The following is a 14,930-nucleotide window of genomic DNA, read 5'->3' as shown; positions in this document are numbered from 1 at the left end:
AGCCGGGGAGGAGCTTCACAGATGCTGAAGCTGAGCTCCACCCTGGATCAGTGAGGCTGAAGCCATCATGTGTAGGCTTCAGATAGCTTCCCTGGTGACCGTCAGGTGCAGTCATGCTCAAGGTGTGCTGACTCCCAACATCCCAACCTGGCAGCCAGGTGACAGGGTGCAGATAGCTTCACGTTCAAGGTGAAGGCTGTACTTCTCGCTTTTCTGACGCAGGGGTATGATTGTCCTCTCCCCAGAGCCTCAGCTGACCTTCTGAATATCCTCAGACCCATACTTTAAAAAAATATTGGGGGCCGGGCGGTAGAGCAAGTTAAGTGCATGTGGTGCAAAGCGCAAGGACCCGCATAAGGATCCCAGGTTCGAACTCCCGGCTCCCCACCTGCAGGGGAGTCACTTTACAAGCGGTGAAGCAGGTCTGCAGGTGTCTGTCTTTCTCTCCCCCTCCCTGTCTTCCTTCCTCTCTCCATTTCTCTCTGTCCTATTCAACAATGAGTGACATCAACAACAACAATAATAACCACAACAAGGGCAACAAAAGGGGAAAAAATGGCCTCCAGGAGCAGTGGATTCATGGTGCAGGCACCGAACCCCAGCAATAACCTTGGAGGAAAGAAAATAGTAGTGATTCACAAGATTGTAAAACAATAAGGGTAGAATTTCATAGTTCCCACCGCCAGATTCCCTGTCCCATCCCCTCCACTGGAAGCTTCCCTATTCTTTATCCCTCTGGGAGTCTGGACCAACATTCTTTATGGGGAGCAGAAGGTAGGTCTGGCTTCTGTCATTGCTTCTCCACTGGACATGGGCGTTGTCAGGTGGATCCACACCCCCAGCCTGTTTCTGTCTATCCCTAGTGGGGCAGGGCTCTGGGGAGGGGGGTTCCAGGACACACGGGTGAGTTCCACATTCATACTTTTGCATCATTGTTAACATCTTAATTGCCATGTATCAATGACCTATTCAAGAAGTTTATTGACAAGCCTTCTTTTACTCCCTCTTTCTTTCCCCTTTCCAGGCACTAAGAAGCATTCTCACAGCTCACCTGCCCCAAGCACTAGCTCCACAAGTCGAGTCACCTTGCCAGGTGGGTAAATAGCAGAGTGTTGAGAAATGTGGGGGAGAGGGAAAGAGGTAAGGTTCAGGAGTTTCATTCTCCAGCTCTTTGTGTTCAAGAATTCTTTATTTTTAAGGATTATTATTACTATTATTTATTTTCCCTCTTGTTGCCCTTGTTGTTTTGTTGTTGTAGTTATTGTTGTTGATGTTGTTGTTGGATAGGACAGACAGAAACAGAGAAAGAAGGGGAAGACAGAGGGGGAGAGAAAGACAGACACCTGCAGACCTGCTTCACCGCCTGTGAAGCGACTCCCCTGCAGGTGGGGAGCCGGGGGCTCGAACCTGGATCCTTATGCTGGTCCTTGTGCTTTGTGCCATGTGCGCTTACACTGCTGCACTACATGTTCAAGAATTCTTATTGCTAGAGCTTCTGTCAGTTACCAAGTGACTTGCATTTCTCTGAGATAATTAGCGGGTGCTTTCATTCATATGTGTAATGTAAGGGATTATTGAAACTTATCAACTAGATTAAAAAAACATACATATTTCCAAAAAAAATAGCAGAGTGTTATTGTAGGTCAGGGGGCAGAGGGAGCTGGTTTCTCAGGAACTGAGGTTAGCAGTTCAGCTGAGAGCCTGGCCCCTGAGCTGCTCATTCTACCTACCCCTCCGTGTCCTTGTCTCTCTGCTTCCTCTTCCTCTATGACGTCTTCTATGATGTTTCTCCAGGAAGAGACTGGGTTAGTTCACAGCCTCTCGCCCACTGCAAGAAGAAGAATTATAGAAAAATATAACTGGGGAAGGAGAGGTAATAAAAATACTGTGTGTTTTTATGGATGTGGTAGAAAATTTGAAAGAAAAAAAGTAAATAAAAGGGAAAACACTGCCTTGTATGGACACTCAGAGCTAACTCACCAAGACTACTTTTTTCAGTCCTTACTCCTTTTTTTTTCTACATTATAATGTCATCCTTTATGGAGTTTTGCTTCTCCCCTTTAGAAATCTGTCATTACAGCCAGCATGCCTAAGGCTCCTGACCTGATCTTAGCGCTGCACCTGCTTTAGGTTCTTTGCCATGAGTCTCTATTTCATCTGAAATCAGTGAGAAAAATTAAAGTCAAGCTTTTCATTACATTATGAAGATTTTCCCCCAATGGTATTCCATAGTTGGTTTTTGGTTTTTTTTAAAGTAGTCCACTAAATTTTCACATCACTATTTATATATTCATGGATAATGCGGCATTTAAGAACCTGGTATTTTTGTTAATACAAATAACTTTACATTCTTTTTAAAAAAAATTATTTTCCCCCTTTTGTTGCCCTTGTTTTATTGTTGTAGTTATTATTGTTGTTGTTATTGATGTCATCGTTGTTGGATAGGAAAGAAATAGAGAGAGAAGGGGAAGACAGAGAGGGGGAGAGAAAGATAGACACCTGCAGACCTGCTTCACCGCCTGTGAAGTGACTCCCCTGCAGGTGGGGAGCCGGGGGCTTGAACTGGGATCCTTACGCCGGTCCTTGCGATTTGCGTCACATGTGCTTAACCCGCTGCACTACCGCCTGACCCCCAACTTTACATTCTTATACAGAAATCTCCTGGGTCTGTCAGTATGGGTTTAGTATAGATTTCTTTTTATTACTGTTTTACTTATTTAATTTGATAGGGCAAGGAGAAATTGAGAGGGGGAGGGGAAACAGAGAGACACCCACAACCCTGCTCCACCACTCATGAAGTTTCCCCCTGTAGGTGGCAACTGGGGGCTTGAACCCACACCCTTGTGTGGGTCCCTTTGCATAATACTATGTGCCCTTAACCAAGCACACCACCACCCAGGCCCCTAGGATAGATTTCTATACATAGACTTACTCACTCAAAACTATGTACATATTCAAGGGCCAGGTTGTAGAGCGGATGTTAGTATATGCAAGGCTTCAATTTCAAGTCCCCACGCACGCACACATTGCAGAGAGAACCTTCACAAACCGTGAAGCAGTACTGCGGACATTCCTCTTCCTCCATCTCCCCCTTCCACCTCAGTTTCTCTCTGACTCTACCCAATATGTAAATAGATAAATAGAATATTTTAAAAGCGTATATGTACATGTTCTTGACACATTGCTGTCAAGGCGATGTCTAGAAAGGGGTATGATTTTGTAAGCTGTGACTTGCCATTTCCCGACACTTCTGCTAACGCTAGCGGAGCATCACCAACGTTATCCGTGCCTGTTCATGTTTTACTAGTACTTACACTCCTTAAAATCTGTGTTCCAGTCTTTATTTTTATATCTTTTTTTGTAAAGTTCCGTCCTCTATTTTGAGTGGTGTATTTACATGTATTTTATTTCAAAATATGAATGTTTTATAACTGTAGGTGTTTTATAATTTGATGACTTTTTTTTTTTGCTTGTATGTAAAGTAACAGCTAACTTCCCCACCTGTAGCATCTTAGACTAAAGGTAATCGGTATCTTTTCCTTTATCAACCTGTACTCTTCCAACGTCCCTGTCCCGCCCATGCGACTCCGTATCTGGTTACGCTTTTCCCCCGTAATTATCTTACATTAACCAAGAATGATTAGTTGTTTATAAGATCCATACCCACTGGTACGTTGGTTCTGTTGTTGTTTTGAAGGTGGGATGATCATAATTTTTTTGTGCCCATAACTGCAAAGTTACATATGAGGTTCTCGTTGCTGTGGTGGTGGTGGTGGTGGTAGATGTGCATTCACTTTGCAGCTTCATATATGACCATAGGAAGCAGCCGTCCTCAGAAAAAGTTTATTTGCACATCTAGATTTGTGTCCACACTACTCGATGGCCCTTTGGTATGGTGCTCTGTATTCTCTGGGAGCCCCTTTTTCCTATGACATGGATATTAGGAAGAAAACCGCTTGCAAACGAGAATCTCCAGTGTGAAGGAACGGTGGTTCTTTCTTTACTTCTTTCTTTCTTTCGTTCTTTCTTTCTTTCTTTCTCTCTTTCTTCCTTTCTCTCTTTCTAAAAATGTTCTACTAGTGATTTAATAATGATGCACAAGATTTTAAGATAACAGGGGTACAATTCTATACAATTCCCACCACCAGAGTGGCGTGTCCCATCCCTTTCCTATTCTTTATCCCTTAAGGTCATAATTTCCTGGGTTAGTTAGGCCTTGGAAGTTATCCTGGACATGGACACAAATTCTCCCATGTGATGTTGACCTTCTGCTGGCCAACTGGTTTCCAGGGCTTCCCAGTCCTTGATCCAAAGCCTCCCAAGGTCTTCTAAATTTTGTCTTTGCTTTAGTTTGCTAGTGTAAACGGGTCCCAAATAGTCTCCGACTTCTGACCACTTCAGCACCTATAGAGAGGAAGTCCTTAGTTTACAGAAACACTGAGCATAGTTGGTCACACTAAGGCTTATAGACAAAGTTATTGTCTTGGGCAACACACTGCTGCTTCCCATCTCAGGAAAACCACCTTGCCTCAGAATGATTTGTTGCAGGCTATGAAGCATTTTTAAATATCAAGTTTAAGACATCCAAAGAGTCGAATGGGGGGCCAGGTGGTGGTGCACCTGATTAATTGCACATGTTATAGTGTGCAAAGACCCAGGTTCAAGGCCCCAGCCCTCCAGCTTTGCAGGGGCAAAGCTTTGAGAGTGCTGAAATAGGATTGCAGGTGACTCTCTGTCTCTCTTCCTATCTATCTCCCCCTACCCTCTCAATTTCTGTCTATCTCTAACCAATAAAGAAATAAATAAAGATAATAAAAACACTAAAAAGACAAATGGAGAAATGATATTCTAAGGATAAAGGAAAGTTATGTAGTAATAAGAGCAGAGTGATACAGAAGAAGCAACTCAAAACCTACACATTTAGAAAAGCAGATAATATAGTTATATCTTTAAGAAATAGAAGTTGAGGGCGGAGGTAGAGAGCATAATGGTTATGCAAAGAGACTCCCATGTGTGAGGCTCCAAAGTCCCGGGTTCAATCCCCTCGCACCACCATAAGCCAGAGCTGAGCTGTGCTCCAGTTAAAAACAAACAAACAAACAAACAAACAAAAAAGAAATAGAAGTTGATAAGATACAGTCAAGGTCAAGACCATAGCCAGGAAAAACACTGATGTTGGGATAGTTTCTGGGTCTTCATGCCAATCATAGTTGAAAGAAGAGAGCCAAAGGCCAATAGACATGTAGAAAATGCTCAATTTATTATCAGAAAAATGCAAGAGCAAGTAGACAACAGTGATCTACCACTTCACCCCTGTGAGAATGTCACACATTAAAAACAATAGCAACAACAAATGCTGGAGAGGCTCTAGGGGCAAAGGAACTCTCCTGCACTTCTGGTGGGGATGTCAATTGGTCCAAACCCTATGGAAAGCAGTCTGGATAAGTCTCAGAAGGCTAGAAGTGGACCTGCCCTATGACCCTGCAATTCCTCTCCTGGGGATACATCCTAAGGAACCCAGCACACCCATCCAAAAAGATCTGTGTACACCTGTGTTCATAGCAGCACAATTTGTAATAGCCAAAACCTGGAAGTAACCCAGGTGTCCAACAACAGATGAGTGGCTGAGCAAGTTGTGGCCTACATACACAATGGAATACTACTCAGCTATTAAAAATGGTGACTTCACCTTCTTCACCTCATCTTGGATGGAGCCTGAAGAAATCATATTAAGTAAGATAAACTAAAAAGAGGAGGATGAACACAGGATGATCTCACTGATGGGCAGAACTTAAGAAACAAGATTAGAAAAGGGAAATTTAAAGTAAAGCTTGAACTGGTTTGGTGTATTGCACCAAAGCAAAAGATTCTGAGAAAGGGGGACAGGGAGAAGGAGGTTTCGGGGGCGGTGGTACAAGATGGCACTTATTTGGGGTGAGAGTGTTTTGCAGACACATCTTAGTGAGATAAGAAATTGTTCCCATGTGCCAGCAACTGGACTATAAACCATTAACCTCCCAATACAAAAATAAAGAGGGAAAAAAAGGGAGCCCTATCAAAGTTGAAGACCACGAACCATGCGATTTTAGCAGAAAGCGTAAGAGGACAGCATCATGACCTTGCGCTAGACAAGTGTTTCTTAGGTGTATAGTTGGAGCTTAAGCAACCAGAGGCAAGATAGGTAACAGAACTTGGCTGAGATGTGTAACTTCTGTGCTTCAAAGTCTAAGTCGAGAAAGTGAAAGAAGATTCACAGACTGGACAAAAATAATAGAAAAGGATATATTTGATAAGAATCTAGCTCACAGGACATATAAGGAATTTGTACAACTTAGAAATTAAAAGACATTGATGAGGCTGTCTGCCCAGGGAAGTCAGGATAGCATTATAGTAGCATCTACTCCTTGATGGCTGAGAGACGCTAAGATATAAAGCAGGGTGAAATGATTAATAAGCAGGAACTCAAAGGTAGGAATAGAGCAGATGAAATTAGGGGTCTTTGTTAAGTCTCAAAGTCTCACCTCTCCAGAGCCCTCCCCAACTAGGGAAACATAGAAACAGGCTGGGGAAGGGGAGAGATGGATCCACCTGCCAACGCCCATGTTCAGCAGAGATGCAATTACAGAAGCCAGACCTCCCACCTTCTGCTCCCCATAAAGAATCTGGGTCCATACTCCCAGAGGGATAAAGAACAGGGAAGCTTCCAATGGAGGGGATGGGACATGGAACTCTGGTGGTGGGGAATGTGTGGAATTTCACCCCTGCTATTCTATGGTTCTGTAGATATTTTCTATTGTTTATTTTACAAGTAAATTAAATTTCAAAAATAAAACAAAGGAGTAGAGGCAGGACCATAGAAACTCAACAAATTCAGATAACAAGAAACAGATAGCTATAGAAATAATAGTCAACTTATATCTGTAACCTTGGGAGAACTGTATTTTCCAGTGGAGGGGATGGTGACACAAAATTTTGGTAGTGGGAATGGTGTGGAATTATACTCCTGTTATGTCATAATTCTGTAAATCAATATTGAATCACTAATAAGATAAAAATTAAAAAAAAAGAATAGGGAAGCTTCCAATGTTTCCAATGGAGGGGATGGGACATGGAACTCAGGTGGTGGGAACTGTGTGGAATTGTACCTGTGTTAATATTACAATCTTTTTCATCATTATTAAATAATTATTAACTTAAAAAATTTTATAAAAAGGGGGGAGTCCAGCAGTAGCACAGTGGGTTAAGTACACGTGGCACAAAGCACAAGGACCTACATAAGCATCCCAGTTGGAGCCCCCAGCTCCCCACCTGCAGGGGAGTCGCTTCACAGGCAGTGAAGCAGGTCTGCAGGTGTCTGTCTTTCTCTCCCCCTCTCTGTCTTCCCCTCCTCTCCCCATTTCTCTCTGTCCTATCCATCAATAATGTCATCAATAACAAAAATAATAACTACAACAACAATAAAAAACAACCAGGGCAACAAAAAGGAAATAAATTAATATTTTAAAAAACTTTTTTTAAAAAAAGGAAACACTGACAAAACCATAGGATAAGAGGGGTACAACTCCACACAATTCCCACCACCAGAACTCCGTATCCCATCCCCTCCCCTGACAGCTTTCCTATTCTTTATCCCTCTGGGAGCATGGACCCAAGGTCATTGTGGGATGCAGAAGGTGGAAGGTCTGGCTTCTGTCATTGCTTCCCTGCTGAACATGGGTGTTGACTGGTCGATTCATACTCCCAGCCTGTCTCTCTCTTTCCCTAGTGGGGCAGGGCTCCAGGACACATTAGTGGGATTGTCTCAACTAAAAGACAAATAACCCAGTTAAAAGTGAACAGAGGAACTGAATAAACGTTTCATCATACAATACATGCAAATGACACATGTACAGATGTCCAGCACTATCAGCCATCAAGGAAATGTGTATCAGAATCAGGTGGAGAAATAACCTCACATACTAGACTGGTGAAGCGATTTAAATGGGATCTGATAATAAGTGTTGTTCCTGTGGAGAAATTAGTTTCTTCAAGCCAGGATGGTTGGAAATATTAGATGCTACAATCCCTTTGGGAGTCAGATCAGCAGCATTTCAGACCAGTAAAATATTATGTGTGTGAGTCCCTGTGTCTGCTTGAGGGGGGAAAAAAAGGAAACAAACAAAAAAATCCAAGGGCTGAGCGGTGGCACACTTGTTTAAACATGCATAGTACTAAGTGCAAGCACCCATAGGGATTCTGGTTCGAGGCCCCAGCTCCCCGCCTGCAGGGGAGTACTTCACAAGTGCTGTCTGTCTTTCTCTCCCCTTCTCTATCCCCCCCTCCATTTCTCTCTGTCCTGTCCAATAAAACGGAAAAAAATGGCCACCAGTAGCAGGGGAGTTGTAGTGCCAGCACTGAGCCCCAGAAATAGCCTTGGAAGCAAAAACAAAGCAAACAAACAAAAGAACAACAACAACAACAAAAGAAACCCCAGAAAGTTTGCTAATGATTGGCAAAAGAAATTTTATGCAATACGTAACTCTAGTTCTTTGAAAACCATTGTACATTTAATATCAGTATAACATATTGTGTTGTACAAATGTGCCCCAAGATGTTAATCACTCTGTTACTTGGTTGTTTCCATTTTCTTGCTATTGCAAAGTTGATCAAGAAAAAAACAAGTTCAGACAAGATGTGGGGGGCCCAGGCCAGATGGTGGGACGCCCAGTAGAGCTCAAAGACCGCGGAGTAAGATCCTGTTCCCCCACCTGCAAGGAAAAAGCTTCTGGGTGGACTGGTAACATAGGTGACTCTCTCTTTCCCTTTCTGTTTCTCTCTGTCTCTATTAGAAAAGAAAGAAAAAAGAGTCACCAAGAATGATGGAGTTGTCATGCAAACATCAAGCTCCAAACCACAGAAAGAAAGAGAAATTAGAAAGGGAGGGAGGGAGAAACAGAGAGAGAGAGAGAGAGAGAGAGAGAGAGAGAGAGAAAGAGAGAGAAAAGAATCAATGTATCAAGCCAGCAAAGTAGCTCACTTAGATGGCCAAACCACATTGCCATGCGTTCAGTTCAGGCTTGAACCTAGCCCCCACCACACTGGTGGGAGGTCCGTGCTGTGGTGTCCTTCTCTCTGCCTCTGCCTTTGTCTGTATCTGAAAAAGTTAAAAAAAAAAAAAAAAAGTCCAAAGCAGTGATGCAGCTAACAGAATTTATGTATTTTCTTTCTTTTTATACCACTAGGGTTACTGCTGGGATTCAGACTGTTTTAATGTACTTTTGTTATTATTATTTCTTTATAGAAAGGAAACACTGTCAAAACCATAGGATAAGAGGGGCACAGCTCCACATAATTCCTACCATTAGAACTCCATATCCCATCCCATCCCCTCCCCTGATAGCTTTCCTATTCTTTATCCCTCTGGGAGTATGGATGCAGGGTCATTGTGGGATGCAGAAGGTGGAAGGTCTGGCTTCTGTAATTGCTTCCCCGCTGAACATGGGCATTGACTGGTCGATCCATACTCCCAGCCTGCCTCTCTCTTTCCCTAGTGGGGCAGGGCTCTGGGGAAGCAGAGCTCCAGGACACATTGGTGGGGTTGTCTGTCCAGGGAAGTCTGGTCAGCATCCTGATGGCATCTGGAACCTGGTGGTTGACAAGAGAGTCAACATACAAAGCCAAACAAATTGTTGACTAATGATGAACCTAAAGGCTGAAACCTAGATATAGGCCAGGTCCCGTGAGATAGGGTATACACACACACGTATCTATAAACGAGGGCAAAATATACACCTGAAAGCAAAAGTGGACAGCAGTCTGAAGTGAGTCACTAAATGCAGCAAGCAAGTAGAAAGACCTAAAAAGACACCATAAAGTTCCTGATGAAATAGTTGTATTGTTATGTGGAAAAGTGAGAAATGTTATGCATGTACAAACTATTGTATTTACTGTTGAATGTAAAACATTAATCCCCCAATAAAGGAAAAAAAAATTTAGAAAGAGAAGAAATGTACTATACAACTCCTAAATACTTACAGTGATCTTCACTATCTTTATATATTCACACCTAACTTTCCTGTTATGGAATGATTTTTTCACCAAACTATATAGTTTTAAATGTTCTACAGAATAATAAAGAAATTTTCTTAAAAGTTAAAAAAAAAAAGGAAATTGGGTGGTAGCGCAGTTGGTTAAGCGCACGTGGTACAAAGCACAAGGACCAGCATAAGGATCCTAGTTCGAGCCCCCAGCTCCCCACCTGCAGGGGCGTCGCTGCACAGGCGGGGAAGCAGGTCTGCAGGTGTCTGTCTTTCTCTCCCCCTCTCTGTCTTCCCCTCTTCTTTCCATTTCTCTCTGTCCTATCCAACAATGATGATATCAGTAACAACAATAACAACAAAAAGACAACAAGGGCAAAAAAAGGGAACATAAATAAATATTTTAAAATATTTTAAACTATTTTTTAAAAAGTAAAAAAAAAAAGCACTAAATGTCATACGACAGCCACAGCAGAGGTCTCCAGAGGACACCAAGCAGCCACTGGACAAGAGGTCTACTTCTGACAGGTCAGGAGAGGCACCGTAACAGTGTGCCCACAAAAAAAGTTTCTACTTAGATCTGGTTACCCTCCTCACCTACTTCCTATTACAGTTCTCTCACTCACTGCAAAGCTATCCTTATCAAAGCAAGGACTGCAAAATCTGAGACTGGTATGCTTTAATGATGACTCTATCATCATTCTAAGACCACCCCATAAGCTGGGACCCTATTCGGGAAGTCCTGAGATTCCCAAACAGACATGATGGGCCTAGACTTTGAATAAATAAATCCCTCTCTCCATTGTTACTGGTCATCTCTATCAGGAACAACACAATAGACCTCTTTGTGGGCCCCCATAGGACCTTGTCCTCAACCTGGTTCAACAACGGTAGAGAATGTTCCATCCTCCAAAGGGAAGCTAGACAACATACTCTGTGCTACACCTGAGGAAGATGGGTCTTAGTGTACTTTTTTTTTTTTAAATAAAGGTGAGAGACAGAGGAGAGAGAGAGGAAGAGAGAAAGAGAGGTGAACACACTACAGCACTGCCCACCACTCCTTAACTTTGGGTCTCTGTGGAGCATCTAGGTATGGTCAGGCATGCTCTCTACCAGGTGAGCTAACTCTTGGCCACCACAACTTAGCACTTTCATAAGAAACATGCACATTTGATATTTTATAGATATAAAAATTTGATGTTTGAATGAATACATGTACACAGGAACAATCAATATCAATTCAAGGTGATGACATTTTAGGGGAAAGAGAAATACCATGCAGAGGTATGCTAGGTCATTTGGCTTTCTCTGACAGTCTTTTAAAAATACTTTAGCAAATATGCAAAATATTAAAAATGTCTTACACTTTATGGAAAATACATGGGTAGTGGTTGTAGTATAATCTATGCTTTTTTCTGTTAAGACTGTGCTAAGAATGCTGACATTCAAGATGTGTTTGGTTTTCTCCACATAGACACAGTCTAACATGCACTTTAGAACAATCCCTATTTTCCCTGTTAAACCTCTTGGGAGATGAATGTTGGGCTGTGAGGATTCAGACGTGAAGAAAGCTCCACAAGCCACATGCTTCCAGCCAGCAGCCAGGAGCTCAGTGAAGAATAACTTGCATAGTGTCCAAAATTCTCCGAGGATGGCCCCCTGGAGCTCCAGCCCCTAACGTTGCTCTGGGGATACCTCCTCCCTGACTCCTTGCAGACCCATCACAGAGTCTAACTGCTGTGAGGTAAACTAATTTTCTAGAGCCAACATCCACTAATGCCCCTGGAGGTTTCTGAAGCCAGTAAGGCTCTGGAGAACAAAGGACTCTGTTGGCTCGGGGAGAAGTGGTTCTGAGCTCCACCACCACTTCCAGATGTGACTGTTACCATGGAGACTAGGCAGTGCTCACCTCTGAGCAGAACCCCCAGGGCACCTCAGTCCATCACTCTCCTGAAGTGACCCATAGTGGAAGGTACGGTCTTGGAGTCACTCGCTGCTGGGGGTAGATGTCCGGTCCTGTGTGTTGAGCTGCTGGCATGCATGGTAGACTTGGCAGTAGGTGCAACCCTGCTTCTGACTCCCACTGCCTGATGTAGAAAGAATCTGTGTGTCTCGTGTCAGCTGGCTTTGCAATGACATTGTTTTGTGTCCTGTTCTAGGGGACTACGGATAAAAAATCTTCCATCCAGGGGATGTCTCAGAAGAGAACGAAGCAGCTTTGAGGTCTGAAGACATTTTAGGAAGCCTCTGTTTTCTTTGCCAAAACAAAATGTATTGAGTACTGTAAGTTATGAAGAGATTCACATCAGAAATGATGGTTTCTGATCACTTTGATTCAGTTTTTTTTTTCTTACAATAAACACTTTACGTGTGCTGTGCAGTTATCAGATGTCGGGGAAGATGCCCAAATCGCGACATGCATTGTTTCATTTAATCCTCATAACATGTTGCCTCTAGGTGAAGGCCTGTGATCACCATGTCACAAATCAGGAAACTGAGGTGCCATCAAATAAAGTGTTTGCCCAAGATAGCAGGAGACAGCTGTGTGCTCCTTGCTGGGAGGTCAAGTTGCTCTCAAGTAGTTTTTGATCATGCTGAGAACTTGCCTGGAGATGGTCTTGTTACTGCTGTGCCACGTTCAAGTACAGCTATAGAATGTGGATGTATCATGTACTGTCTTTTAAGTGAGGATATCAATGAGTTCTCTCTTTGTGATTTTTTTTTTCTTTAAATTCTGTTTGAGAAATAATGGTTGTTTTTCTTTGTTTTTGCTACTAGAGTTATCACCAGGACTCATTGGCTACAAAACTCCATCTCTTCTCAATGACCTTTTCAATGTTTTTCTTTTGATAGAGGATGATATAAAGAAAGATAGTGAAAGGGCCAGGCAGTGGTGCATCTGGTTAAGCACACATAGTACTAAGCACAAGGACCCACACGAGGGCCCAGGTTCGAACTCCTGCTTCTCACCTGCAGGGGGAATGCTTCACAAGTGATGAAGCAGGTCTGCAGGTGTCTCTCTCTCTCCCCATCTCTATCTCCCTCTCCTCTCTCCATTTCTCTTTGTCCTATTCAATAAAATGGGAGAAAATAGGAGAGGTAGAAGGAGACAGAGGATAGATACCTTTAGCACTGTCCCATCACTCATGAAGCCTCCCTCCTGCAGGTGAAGACTGGAGTCTTGAACCCAAGTCCTCATACATCTGCACTCTGCTGCATGTGTCACTGCTTTGTCCCCGGTGGCTGCCATTCTTACTATTGGGTAAATCACAGCTCCTGTGTTAAGCACTAAGTTAACACTTCTGCGCCCTAGAACTCTGTAAAGACATTGACCTGGGGGTCAGGCGGTAGTGCAGTGGGTTAAGCGCAGGTGGCGGAAAGCACAAGGACCGGCAGAAGGATCCCAGTTCAAGCCCCCGGCTCCCCACCTGCAGGAGAGTCGCTTCACAGGCGGTGAAGCAGGTCTGCAGGTGTCTGTCTTTCTCTCCCCCTCTCTGTCTTCCCCTCCTCTCTCCATTTCTCTCTGTCCTATCCAACAACGATGACATCAATAACAACGATAATAATGACCACAACAATGGTAAAAACAACCAGGGTAACAAATGGGAAAAAATGGCCTCCAGGGGAAGTGGATTCGTGGTTCAAGCACAGAGCCCGGCAATAGCCCTGGAGGCAAAAATAAATAAACAAATAAATAAATAAAAAGAAATTGACCTTTTCCGGGTTCTCCTGGCATACATCACTGGTGTGCACAAAGGACTTAGAACTGCTTATTGAATGTGGGTTTGCCAACTTCATAAGCCCAGAAAACACACACACACACACACACACACACACACACGCATACATGCACACACACCACACACACCACTCATACACACACACACACACAGTGATGAGGGAAGCCTGGCAGAAGACTTAGCACATGCAGTCTCCAAAAATCTGTCTCCCTTGAAATTTCATGCGTGAAAGTCAGTAAGATCACTCTGCCGGGAGGGTTACCGGCCACACTGTGTGTGCTGACCCAGTGTGGCCTCCACTGCACTGGGGAAGCTTTGGTGCTGTGGTGGCTCTCCCTTGTATCTTGTTCTCTCTCTGTATCTCTGCCTCTCAGAGCCTGCACAGTGACAAACCTTCTTCCAGTAGCCATTGTTGCCTTCTTTTTCTTTTTAAATTTTGATAGGACAGAGAAATAGAGAGGGGAGAGGGAGATAGAGAAGGAGACGGACAGAAAGACACCTGTAGCCCTGCTTCACCACTTGTGAAGCTTCTCCTGCAGTTGGGGACCGGAGGCTTGAACCTGGGTCTTTGTGCATGGAAATGTGTGCTCTCAACCTTATACACCATTGTCTGGGCCCTTTCTCTCTCTTTAAATTTTTTATTATCTTTATTTATTGGATAGAGACAGCCATAAATCAAGAGGGAGAAGGAGAGAGGGAGAGAGAGAGAGAGAGAGAGAGAGAGAGAGAGAGAGAGAGGGAGAGAGACACACCTGCAGCCCTGCTTCACCACTTGCAAAGCTTTCCCCGAGCAGGTGGGGACTGGGGGCTTGAACCCGGGTCCCTGCACACTGTAACATGTGCGCTCAGCCAGGTGCACCACCACCTGGCTCCCTTTCTCTCTCTCTCTATTTGAAAATATTAACCAAGAGCGGTGAAGCCCCTGAGAAAAGAGCAAATAAATGAAGAAACTGCGTCCTGTACCTGCCAGGGCAGGCAAGGCACAAACAAAGAGTCAAAGTGAAGACAGCCTCTCCTAGAGGCAGAACTTTATTGATTACTTCCTGGAGTAAAGTAAGAATTAATATATTTTTTTGCCTCTAGGGTTATCGCTGGGGCTTAGTGCCAGCACTACAAATCCACTGCTCCTGGCAGCTGTTTTTTTTTTATTATTTTATTGGATAGGAAAGAGAGA

General features: G+C 43.5%; 1 protein-coding gene across 8 annotated transcripts in view; it reads left to right on the top strand.

Annotated features, from left to right (window-relative positions):
* The window catches only part of PDE1C (phosphodiesterase 1C), a 432,015-nt gene that overhangs the window by 404,471 nt on the left and 12,614 nt on the right, over positions 1-14,930 (top strand). For 4 of the 8 annotated variants that reach the window (XM_060195824.1, XM_060195817.1, XM_060195819.1 and 1 more), the window contains one exon: positions 1,025-1,093. In XM_060195824.1, the coding sequence (XP_060051807.1) occupies positions 1,025-1,093 (69 nt within the window). Of the gene's footprint in view, positions 1-1,024; positions 1,094-12,175; positions 12,342-14,930 lie in introns of those variants that run through there. The other 4 variants (XR_009551115.1, XM_060195820.1, XR_009551116.1 and 1 more) reach the window with 4 other exon arrangements.

The sequence above is a fragment of the Erinaceus europaeus genome, chromosome 8 (genome assembly GCF_950295315.1).
Source record: "Erinaceus europaeus chromosome 8, mEriEur2.1, whole genome shotgun sequence".
NCBI lineage: Eukaryota > Metazoa > Chordata > Mammalia > Eulipotyphla > Erinaceidae > Erinaceus > Erinaceus europaeus.
This window is presented reverse-complemented; position numbering and strand designations above follow the sequence as displayed.